Below are 12,391 nucleotides of genomic sequence, written 5' to 3'. Positions count from 1 at the left end.
CGGCACTGTAGTTTGAAGCTTTAGAGGCACAGGGGTTTATATTGCTGTGTGTGAGTTACTCGTCTTCTTAAATAAGTAACCTCATCTCCTTAAGCCTCAATTTCCTCATCTTTTAAATGAGTTTTTCAGAAAAATTTGTGGTCAAATGGACGTAACATAAAACTGACTGTTGTAACCTTTTTAAGACATGAACTACATTCACATTGCTTTGTAAATCAGGTTTCTGTTAAGATTAGATTAAAGAATTTAAAGTGTTTGGAGCAGTACCTGATAATTGGAAGTTGTTCAAAAGGTGGTAACTAAGTTCATCATTATTATTCTTTTGCATATATGTTAATTTCTTGGGCTTTTCAAAATATGCCTGTTCTAGCGACAGGTGTTTCATGGGTATGGGCAGGTGTTAAGTGGTGGATGATACAAAGATAAGGGAAGGATGTGGAATCTGCCAACTGCCTCAGGAAATTTAGAGTCTGATAGGGAAAGCAAATATATATATATGAATATGTACCTATATACATATATGTATATATATACATATACATATATATGTAAAAGTGCTGTCATAAATGATAACACATGAAACATTTCAAGAAACCAAAGGAGAAGAGAATGATTCCAAGGAGTGTGGAGTACAGTGGAAACAAGGCTAGGTGAAATAATTGCCTGAAACTTGAAGGTTATGAAGCACTTTTATATTCATGGTCTCATATATATATATGTTTTTGACATGGAGTCTTGCTCTGTTGCACACACTGGAGTGCAGGGGTGCAATCTCGGCTCACTGCAACCTCCGCCTCTCAGATTCAAGCAATTCTCATGCCTCAGCCTCCCAAGTAGCTGGGACCACAGGCACGCACCACCATGCACAGCTAATTTTTATATTTTTAGTAGAGACAGGGTTTCTCCACGTTGGCCAGGCTCATCTCTAACACCTGACCTCAAGTGATCTGCCTGGCCAAGGTCTCATCTTGATTGATTTCTTTTTCTTGTTATTCTCATGATAATCCTATGAGCTAGAACAGGAAAGGGATCATAGATTCCTATTATCTGGTGGGTAAGCTGAAGCTCAAGGTCACTAAGTAACAGATTGATAGGAGCAGAGTTGGTCTGAAATATGATGACTCAAAACCCAGTGGTCTGAGTCAATTAGTCCGTTTCATCTTGGGTTACAAGACAGGCAAAATACAATTCTAATCAGGGTGTGAGTGGATAAAGAGGTGGTTTCCCAGTTGTGTAGGTCAGGGGTTTTCTGCAGTGTGATATGCATACCACTGCAAATACAATATGATTGGGTAGACCACAGAGGGACAATTCTTAAATTAATAGTTACACACTTTAATCTTCATCAGAAACATCAAGCCATGATTTTGCAAATGTGATTTCTCAGAGCAAGTCTAAATTAAAGTTTAAATAGAGCGTCCATTTAAAGAGTAATTCTAAGTAAGTTGCAGAGCTTGTAGCCTGAAGATCTGGTAGAACGTGTGATGGATGCCAAGGACTGCAGTTAGGAAACGCTGACCTGTTGGGCTGAGTGGTCCTTTATGAAAACTCAGGACTTGAGAGAAAATGGCGATCCAGCCGGCAGACCCACGCAGGTGCCCTTCATTCATTCCGTGTGATGTGAACTGATCCAACACAGGCGTAGTCTGGAATGCTAACAAGTCTCCCTGGGTCTTGCTTCTCTTTGTAGATTGCTGACTTTGGGCTTTCCAACCTGTACCAGAAGGATAAGTTCCTGCAAACGTTTTGCGGGAGTCCACTCTATGCATCTCCTGAGATTGTCAATGGGAGACCTTACCGAGGACCAGAGGTGAGCAGCTTGCCCGATGTGTATGGGGTTGGGGAGGGGAGGGAGAAGAAGGAGGAAGGGCAAAAATTGGATTTGATAAATGCTTAGAAAAACAGAGCCTAAAAAAGCAAGCAAGGAAAACTTTTCCTTATATGATTATAAAAGCAATAATTCATACTCCTGGGAGGAAGTTTTGAAAATCCAGAAAAGCCTAAAGGGGAAAATAAAGGTACCTGCAATCCCCCAACAAAAGCTAATCACTTAATACTTTTGTGACTTTTAAACTTTTTCCAATGTAGATCTCTGCATTTCAAAAATAATTGAGACCAGTTTTTGCCCTTATTATACATATGTGACACACATATGTATATCTTGCCTTTTACTATCAAAAATGTCTTGTGCCACTTTCCAAATTCATTTTAAAAACATGATTTAATGATGTTTTATTGATGAGTATACCATAATTTATTTAGTGACATCTAGATGTGAACATTTAGTTTTTTCCCTATTATATCAAAACAGACAGACAAAAAATTCCCTCACTCTGGAGTGAATATCTTTTTTGTATATATTTTTGGCAGCATATATATCTAACTAAGGAAATCCATTTTAACGACCTCTTCTAATTCCTGAGAAATACATTTCTTTACATGCCTAGAGCTTTCAAGGGCCACTGTAAGATTTGGGTATGTGGAAATTATTTTTTGAAAAAAAAGTGAGTTGTGAGTGATGATTCTTTTTGAAAGATGGTTCTCTTTTCAAGAGATTCATCCACTCAGTATCCTTTAAATAGCAGCTGCTCAGTGTGTTGAAATGTTTTCTTTCAAATATTTATCTGTTTGAGAGTGTTTGGGGGCAGGGCTGAAGGGTAAAGAGAAGGATGCCAAGACCATCTATCAACTGCAACGAAGAGAAAGTCTTTCTAAAATAAGGATGCGAGGGAGGAGCATGGAACTCAATTTACAAGTTTGTAGGAACTCAGCACTAAATTTCTCGTTGTTCATGAATATTTTGGTCTTTGATGACCTGTTTTTGAGGTTACAAGCTGGCAGCTTGTGATCTGGTCAACAAACTCCTTTATTTGGCCATCTTACTTTTTACTTAAAAAATTGAACAAACATGTAATAATTGGAGATTTCATATCAAAGTTTGGTTTCTGACTCTTCTTGAAAAACCAAAGAATCTAGCAGTGCTGGGCCCACATTACTCCATGGCAGCAGTTAGTGTAGGTGAGGTTGTCTGCCTAGATGGGTGAATCTGCTGTACAGTCAGTCTCCATCCCCAGCACTCTACGTCATAACCTCAGTCCTTTCTTGCTTTGTGTATATCCGTTGTTTGCTTGGCTCTAACACCATTTCAGTTTGTAATTCCTGATTCATGTGAACAAAGTGCAGGAAGGAATTGATTCCTGGATTAGAAATGAAGAGCCCCACATCCCAGTTTTACCTCCATCACTGGGGCAGGGCCTCTGGAGAAACCATTTAAGTTCTTCCTGCCTCAGTATTCCCATCCCCATCTGTCAAATGGGGCTGAAAATAGTCCCGGCTTTGATGCTTCACAAAATTGTAGTGAGGATTAAAAAAGATAATCTATTTAAGAAAGTTCTTTACTACTTGGGACCACTGGCTTCTGTTCAGGATGGAAAAGGTCAGGCTCTGAAGCAGGTCCCAGCTGCATTGCTGTCAGGTGTCAGGCTGCTGTGGGAACCTGTCTTCCAGGTGCTAAATTCAGTTCCTGGGGGCATTGCGGGTGACTGCTCACAGGCCGTGATGCTAATGGTTTGGGAGGCATCTTGGGATCTGTTTCCCAGCTCCTATATGTGCTGTCTCTCTGCTCCAGGTGGACAGCTGGGCCCTGGGCGTGTTGCTTTACACCCTCGTTTATGGAACAATGCCCTTCGATGGTTTCGATCACAAAAACCTCATTCGTCAGATCAGCAGCGGAGAGTACCGGGAGCCCACGCAGCCCTCAGGTGCGTGCCCTGCGGAAGGAGGGTCAGAGGTGGAGGGGAGAGAGATCTGTTTACCCTACTCTCATTTTCTGCTTTTGTTTTAATATGTCTGTCTGGAGTCTCCTGGTTTTCCTCTTCTTCCCAGAAGCATCATCCTTGGCAGAGCTGGCTTGTTAGGCTGCTTTCCCTAAACCTTCCCAAAGGAAATTTTCAGGGCACATGTTCTAGAAGTCCAGTTTGCTTGCTGTGTGAATCTGGGCACATCACTTAATCTCTTTGGATTCAGATTCTCCACCATAAATTAAAATTTTGGGAAAGGCATTAGATGGGGTCCCTCCCAGTCTGAGTAGACATAGAAACCACCCACCTGGGAATGTAAGTCCTGTGAGAGTGGCCACTGCTCTGCCTGTCACTACAGTGCCACTGGCACAAGGTATGGCTCATGGGCACTGTCTAGTTGATTGCTGCATAACAACTCTACCCCATCTGACCCCACAAAACAAATTCAGTGGCTTCCACAACCACGAAATAATCTCTGTCACTCCTGGGGGTTGGGAAGGGCTCTTCTGGTCTTCCTTGGGGTTTCTCCTACAGCTGTAAGCAGATGGCAGCTGGAGCCACTGCTGGGGCTGAATGGTGGACCTTCCTTGTTGCTCTCTGAGGTGCCACCCCACAGTGGCAGCTTGGGGCTCTAAGAAGGAGGAACCAGAAGCTGCTGAGCTTCCTTTCTTTTTTAAAAATTTGTTTTTCTTGAGACGGTGTCTTGCTCTGTTGCCCAGGCTGGAGTGCCAGTGCTATGTCTGTGCTTGTGCCCAGATTGTGCCACATCCACTGTGTTCTATTGGTCAAGACAACCATGGTCATGAGCTCCATCTCTTGATGGGGAGCGTCATGCCTGTACAGAGAGTGTGTACAGCTGGCCACTGCTGGTCATTTTGTTAGCAAATGAAGTTAACATTGGCACTTCATTTACATACATACTATATATGTGCATATATATATATGCATATCTGTATACCTGCACATACACAATTGATTCTCATTATTCACAGTAGTTATGTTCTAAAAAGTTGCTGCAAACACTGAATTTGTGAATACTGAACCATTACTCCTAGGGGAAATAGAGGGGTAGGTTCCTGAGAAACTCTGCTCACAATATTTTTTTCAACTGATTGATACATAACCTGGGTTTATGTATGTCTCTTTTTAAAAACACCTTATTTAATCTACATTATTAATTCATTAATATCAAACTCAATGGCCAACAGCACTGTAACTCATGCGTGAACAAAGCTGATCTAACACACTTCTCCATAAGGCACATCACAGCCTTCTCAAGCTTAGGAACACTAAACAGTGCTTCAGCACTTTTTTGGGGGGCAATTTAAAATAGCGGAATCACCAGTAAAACTTCCAAAAAATGTGAGAAACATAGCACTAAACAGACTGAGAAAAGGACACTTTGTATAATAGTATGAGAGCTAGATTTTTTGCTGCTCTGTGCATATGCAAAAATGATTGCAAAAGAGCTGTGAATATTGATTTTGAGGTTACGAATAAATTTCAGTGAGTAGGAAAATTTGCAAATACAGACTCTGTGGATACTGAGGCTAGCCTGTTGTTTGTGTATATATAGATATAGATATAGATATGCATTATCTCTCTCTATATATAATTTTTTCAATAAGCCAGCCTGTTCTTTTTGGAAAAATTCAGAATGACCTCTTCTTCTTTGCCTTACCAGCTAACGGATGCCAGTGGGGTTCCTGGCACATTGTAGGGGTTCAAAAAATATTTATTGAATGACTGAGGATGATCATGTTGGTTTTTTCAGGGGTGTTTCTTACCCCAGTCCCTATTACAGGGCCTTTGCCAGCTTCTCATTCGCCTACATAAGCAGCTGAGGGAAAGTGGCAGCTTCCCAGAATATAATTCACCCCAACTGAGTGAACACAGTTTAATACTAAAAGTCAGTTTGTAAGCTGTGAGAGTCAGTTGGTTCCTGTGGTCTTCTTAGTATCCATTTAAGGGATGTCATGTATGTACCTTTGAGCCACGCTCCATCTTCTGTCTCTGGCATGCTTTCCCAGTGACTGCAGGTGCTGTGTGTTTATATAAGCCCACTTTTGGAGGAATAAAGAAAGCCATGGTGATCTGCACCTGTTTTTCCTTCTGGCAAAATGATATTTACCAAAGGAATGGTGGGGCACCTCTCAGGGTCAAGTCTGGATTCTTTCTTGGTTACCTGACCTTTCACATTTTCTAAAGATTCGAGATGATGAAAAGCTTAGTAGCTCTATAACATTTCCTTACTCATAGGAAAACATGCCAGGATGTGATGGCACCCTGGCCTGTGGATTCCGAGTCTTAAGGATGCTTTTGATGGATGGTATCAAAGGCTGGGGCTTCCTGCTCCATAGTATGGCTGGACGAGGCCTCCAAAAGGATTTTTCCTAAAGGGAGCATGTGTCTTTTGCCATTCTGCACTATCACAAAGTCAGAAGCTCCCACATAATGCCTGATTCCTTTTGTCCCTTGTCCCTTAGATGCTCGAGGACTCATTCGGTGGATGCTGATGGTGAACCCTGATCGTCGGGCCACTATTGAGGACATTGCCAACCACTGGTGGGTGAACTGGGGCTATAAGAGCAGCGTATGTGACTGCGATGCCCTCCATGACTCTGAGTCCCCACTCCTGGCTCGGATCATTGACTGGCACCACCGTTCCACAGGGCTGCAGGCTGATGCCGATGCCAAAATGAAGGGCCTGGCCAAGCCTGCAACATCTGAGGTCATGCTAGAGCGGCAGCGGTCACTGAAGAAATCCAAGAAAGAGAATGACTTTGCCCAGTCTGGTCAGGATGCAGTGCCTGAAAGCCCATCCAAGTTGAGTTCCAAGAGGCCCAAGGGGATCCTGAAGAAGCGAAGTAACAGCGAGCATCGCTCTCACAGCACTGGCTTCATCGAAGGCGTGGTTGGTCCTACCTTACCCTCTACTTTCAAGATGGAGCAGGACTTATGCAGGACTGGTGTGCTCCTCCCAAGCTCACCAGAGGCAGAGGTGCCCGGAAAACTCAGCCCCAAGCAGTCAGCCACGATGCCCAAGAAAGGCATCTTGAAAAAGACCCAGCAAAGAGAATCGGGTTACTACTCTTCCCCAGAGCGCAGCGAGTCTTCGGAGCTGTTGGACAGCAATGATGTGATGGGTAGCAGCATCCCTTCCCCCAGCCCCCCGGACCCAGCCAGGGTGACCTCCCATAGTCTCTCCTGCCGGAGGAAGGGCATCTTGAAACACAGCAGCAAGTACTCAGCGGGTGCCATGGACCCTGCCCTGGTCAGCCCTGAAATGCCCACACTGGAATCCCTGTCAGAGCCTGGCGTCCCTGCTGAGGGCCTCTCCCGGAGCTATAGCCGTCCTTCCAGTGTCATCAGCGATGACAGCGTGCTGTCCAGTGACTCTTTCGACTTACTGGATTTGCAGGAGAATCGCCCTGCCCGCCAGTGCATCCGCAGCTGCGTCTCTGCAGAAAATTTCCTCCAGATCCAGGACTTTGAGGGGCTCCAGAACCGGCCCCGGCCCCAGTACCTGAAGCGGTACCGGAACCGGGGGGCAGACAGCAGCTTCTCCCTCCTCACAGACATGGATGACGTGACTCAGGTCTACAAGCAAGCGCTGGAGATCTGCAGCAAGCTCAACTAGCACTCCAGGGGGCCGGGGACAGGCGGGGGTACGAGGGAGGAAGGGGAGCAAGACTTGGGCTCATAGGCTGGTTACCTCTTTGCTGGCCATGACAACAGACTGAAAAAGGATTGGCACTGTCTCATTTGGCCAAGTTTGCAGCCTTGAGCCAACACCTAAAGGGGAGAAGTGGGCTCTTCTGCCGGTTCTGCCAACTGTCAGTCAGAATTTGGGCCCTATTTGGCATTTGCTTTATGGCACCTCCTAGAGGACCAGCTGTCCAGGAGAGGTGGTGTTGACCGGCTTAGTGGGTGGAGAGGAAGCACATGGCGGGGAGGATTTCCTTAGAAATTATCCAAATGCTTCTGAGGAGGGGCAGGAGACACTTGGGCTGTCTGCTTTGGGTGAGCCCAAAGAACTTGCCCCTTATCTCCTTGCATTAGCAAGCTAGGTCTGACTGCGTGGAGCTGGCAAGTAGATTTCAGCAACTTGAGCTTGAGGTTATGATCAATTAATAATGGCTGCCAGTTGTGCTGGTGTGAGTGGCCAACATCATGGGGAGAGAGTGCTGTGATTGACAAGTCATGGCTACCATGGACAAGGGAAGGGTAGCAGTAGCACTAATGCTATGTAGTTGTCATCTTTGATCTGGTTAAACCCTGGGAATTGGGTTAAGGCATTCTGTGGGATCTGTGTTAACTCCTTCGTGTCACTGGTGAGGCATTTGTTAATTTGCTACTCAACTTTGATGACAGGGCCTTGGTCAGACAGAGAATGCTCTGAATTCTGCTAAGGACATAGAGTCAACCCATGGTGATTTAGCTCCTTGCTATTCACCTCCTCTTTTCTGATGTCTGCCTTGCTGTATAGCACAACCTCTCAAGGGTGGACAGGGAAAAAGACGATGGTGTCAGAGGTCAAAACTATTGTAATGATAGGGCACAAGATGGTCTGTGATCTTTGCACAGATGAATGGAAGTTGATGCACACCAAGGGGGGCACCTTGTCATTTTCTTTCTCAGTATTAACTGGAATGCTGCCTCTTGGGTTCTCACATGCATGGATGCTTTAGTCTCCAGAGGATAACCTGAATCAACCATTGACTCTGTTCACCAAAGACAAGTGGTTTCCTCTTCCACTGAGTGTAGCATCTTCAGAGGTAGATGAGTTTGCTTCTAGGGAGTTAGTGTGTAGGTGGGCTATTGGGATGAGAAAAGGAAAATCAGGTAGAAGGTGCTTCCCCCCCAAATCTAAGTATTCTGTCATGTTTAAAACTTTGACATGAACTCCTGGGCTTTGGGGGAAAAGAAAGTTCCATTTATTTAAATGAAAAAGGTATTGAAAGAGTGCAGGGGGGTTGGGAGGAAGCATGTACGAGAGGGAACATTTTCTTAGATGTCACCCAGATGGTTCTGGAGGAGGCAGAAAAGAGGTGCAGTAAGACTCTTACTTAAAGAGTAAAAAAAAACCAACTAGATATATAATTTCTAAATACTCAGATCACAAGATGCCACTCCAACCATGGGACACCTTCAGGATACTAGGTTTGGACTGCCTGGTCTCTTTGGGATGACTTCAGATTCTGCTGGCCAAGAGAAATTGAACTCATTTCAAGAGGGCCACCTCTGGTAGCATGTAGATAGACAGGAGGACTGGTCTTGGGAACATCTTTGGAAAAACCAACAAACAGTCGTTCATAGGGAGATGAGAAAGAATTCACCTTACAGCACTAGGACAGTGCATTAGAATGGAATTGCCCTTTCCTTAAGGAGACAGTTCAGTTTCTCGCCTTACCACCGGCTCTGGCGTTTTGACTTGTGCATTCCTTCAGGTTGAGCTGAGCAGTGTTATGGGAAGCTGCTCAGTTTCCTTTCATTCAATTCCACCTCCTTCCTGAACTCTTAATAGAGGTTAAAAGGGAAAAAAAAAATCTGTAGATAGCAAATTGTGTGTGTTTGTGGGGGTGGGGTATGGGTGCATGGAGGGCTACCTGCAACTCTGAGCTCCCTAATTCCTGCCTCATTTCATGCAGTCTTTTCTGAACAGCCTATGCTGCTGCCCTGCTGGCCCTTGCATACGGCAGCTAGCCGTGTCTGTAGCTGTCAGTATGACTTAGATCTAGCACCTACCTGCTGGTTGATGTGTTCTTTCCTTTTGCCAAGTGGTTGAGTCTGTTTAGTATTTTCCATCATTCTAGTCTTTAAGTAAAAATGACGCTATTGAGGAAGGTCAGTCTACTCCTTTCTTCCTCCCCCAAACGCTTGTTCTCTTTTGTCAGGAAACTCAGCCAGAGGACTGTGGCAGAGAAAGTCCTCCACTCAGGCAGAGACTCGGAGTTAAGTCACAGGTGGCCTTAGGCATCTGCATTATTTGGGGGGCTTAAGTTTTCCTTCCAGTGAGGGCTTGGAGGGATAAATTAGCTTGTCCCCGAGGCCCTGCTTAGCTCTGACACTCTGCAAACATCCTCTGATTCTAGGTGTGATGTTGACTGCCCTTTCCAGAAAAAACTTGCAATAGAGGGAAAAGCCGTTAAGAGCAGCTCCCTGCTTCATCATTAAGTCCTGTCATCTCTGCCAGCCAATCCAAGTCAAAGAAGTTACACTTTATTCCCTTCTGTGGAATTACAAGTGAGAGACACTTTTATGACCTGGTGGACAAAGCAGGAGATTGGCTGTCAGCTCTCCTGGTCCTTTCCTTGCTTCTGTGGGCCTTGCACCGTCTTAGTTTACACATCTGCCAAAGGGGTAGAATTACTCTTCTTTTTACAGGTAAATTTCAAGGCACGATCAGTTTTCAGGAAGTGCTTCAAGACCCCAGGTGAAATGAAAATGCTAAATACCCTCTGAATTGCTATCCCTGTTACCAGGTGCTGCTTATTCAGATGATGGGGAGCACTTTTCAGGGTGAAATTCAGGCGGGTTTTGCCCAGGCCTGCTGTCTTGAGTACAAATGTGAATGATCGACTGACTTCTTGTTGCCAAACTGGAAATGTTCTGTAGGGATTTACTGGCATGGTATCATTCCTAGAAGAAAAAAAAAAAAGAGAGAGAAACTTGACTGCACATTAAAAAAAAAATCCGTGTTGTGACTTTTATTTAATTTCTATTTTGTTTTGGTAATAAAAAGTTGACTTTTTTATTTGAATTTGTCTTTTTTATTTATTGGTCTGAAAGGCATTTCAAAGGTATTATAATAATATATTGGTGTAATTTAATTGGTGCAACATGGTTTATGGCTCCCGTCAAAATTGATTGGTTTGAGCCCAGAACAGCCTACAGGGGAGAAAAAGCTGGATAACCACCCAAAGTGTTTGTATTTTCATTGGAAACTGATTTTTGTTTCATTTTGGTTTTTGTTTCTGTTTTTATTTTTAAATTAAATAAATTGCAATGAACTGAACCGAATGGAGACCTTGCCTCTTTATTTGGTGGTTTTTCTTAGTCAAGTAAGTGATAGAATTAATATAAGTAACAGAGACCTATTCAAGTGAACTTAAGCACAAAAGAGAATTTATTCGAAGTTCTCAGAAGAGGAACTGCAGCTTGCAGTGCAGCTGGAATTAAGAACTGGAGCGGTGGATTGAAGAGGACAGTGTACCCTCTTTTCTGCTTTTCTTTGCATATCAGCTTTCTTCTTCCCCTTTTATAGCCTGGCCTTCTCCTCCCTGACTGTGGAGCCCACCTTGGCTTACTCCATAGCTTCCAAATTTACATGTTCTCAGTCTTGGTTTCTGAAAGAAACTACTCACCAGGTTCCTTAGTTCTGAACTGGAGATGTCATCAAAGGCTAACAGTCAAGCTCTCTCCCCACATTTCAGTTTCCTGTGCCTGCTCTTTCCCTAGGCACTCCCCTCTATCCCAAGGGCAGGAAGTTGCTAATCTGATTGGGATTAATCAGAGTCCAACATCAGTGGGTCATGATTTCCTAATGGGGAAGGCCACTTACTGCTCTGCCTAGAATGACATAGTATCTTGAGTCCCATTTTGCCACTGTTTCTTGTGCAAACAGACCCTCCAGAAAGCTCTTGGAAGGTGAGGTGCATCATAGAGCAATATTGAAAAGTTCCTGGATCCTGGCCATAATATCAAACGACATCAAACCCTACCCTAGTATCAAACATTAGAGTCATGCTGTGCACAGAATAGTAGTATAAGATCCATGCAAGAAAAGTGACTTTCCAAAGAAATTACAACTTGCACCCCTTTTCTAGTCTACTGGAAGAACCTCTGATGTTGCATTGTCACATTTAGCAAATAAAACTATAGAATGCCTAGTTACATTTGAACTTCACATATACCATTAATAATTTTTTAGTATAACTGTGTTGCAGGCAATATTTGGGTCATGCTTATACTAAAAAAATTATTTGTCTGAAATTCAAATTTAACTGGGCATACTCTATCTGGCAACCTAACCTGATAGGGCTTAGTTGTCCAAATTGACCAGGTGTGGGGTACAGTAGGAGGTTGGGGAATGGATGCTTATAATTGTGGCTTGCCAAATTAGAACATGTTGGGGACTCTCAAGTTAGGCTCAGGCGGGAAGAATTCCTGAGTCAAGTTGCTACACCTTTTTGGAACTCAGCTTTCTCATTTGTCTAATGGGCATATTAATTGCTCTCTTACCCAACTCTAACAGGGCTATGAAGAAGAAGGAAGGAGAGAAATTCTATGAAGTTACCTTGAGTATAAAACTCAATATGAATGAGAAACAATTCTTTGCAAGGCAATATTCACTGATGTAAAATAGGACATTTAAAGGCCTGAAGGCTTTTAATTCTTGCTATAGCCCCTGCCACCACTAGCAAATGGGCAGTCATTTGCAGTTAAGAGGGGGGTGTCTGTCATTTGTGGAGTACATTTGCTTAAAAGTGTGGCCCTCGGAAAAGACATAATTCTGTATCCGGATAGAAAGAATAGCCTGTGCATGGCCTAGAGGCTGGACCAAATGTGACACAGTAAGGGTAGTGAAA

At 43.8% G+C, this 12,391-nt stretch overlaps 1 protein-coding gene across 1 annotated transcript in view; it reads left to right on the top strand.

Annotated features, from left to right (window-relative positions):
* Window positions 1–10,818, top strand: part of NUAK1 (NUAK family kinase 1) — a 75,260-nt gene extending 64,442 nt beyond the window's left edge. The window contains exons 5-7 of the mRNA XM_002752969.7: window positions 1,691–1,810; window positions 3,629–3,761; window positions 6,287–10,818. Of these exons, the coding sequence (XP_002753015.3) occupies window positions 1,691–1,810; window positions 3,629–3,761; window positions 6,287–7,440 (1,407 nt within the window). The 3' untranslated portion in view covers window positions 7,441–10,818. The remainder of the gene's footprint in view (window positions 1–1,690; window positions 1,811–3,628; window positions 3,762–6,286) is intronic.
* The last annotated feature ends 1,573 nt before the right edge of the window (window positions 10,819–12,391 follow it).

The sequence above is a fragment of the Callithrix jacchus genome, chromosome 9, assembly GCF_049354715.1.
Source record: "Callithrix jacchus isolate 240 chromosome 9, calJac240_pri, whole genome shotgun sequence".
Lineage (NCBI taxonomy): Eukaryota > Metazoa > Chordata > Mammalia > Primates > Cebidae > Callithrix > Callithrix jacchus.
The sequence above is the reverse complement of the archived record's forward strand: the minus strand, read 5'-3'. Positions and strand labels throughout refer to the sequence as shown.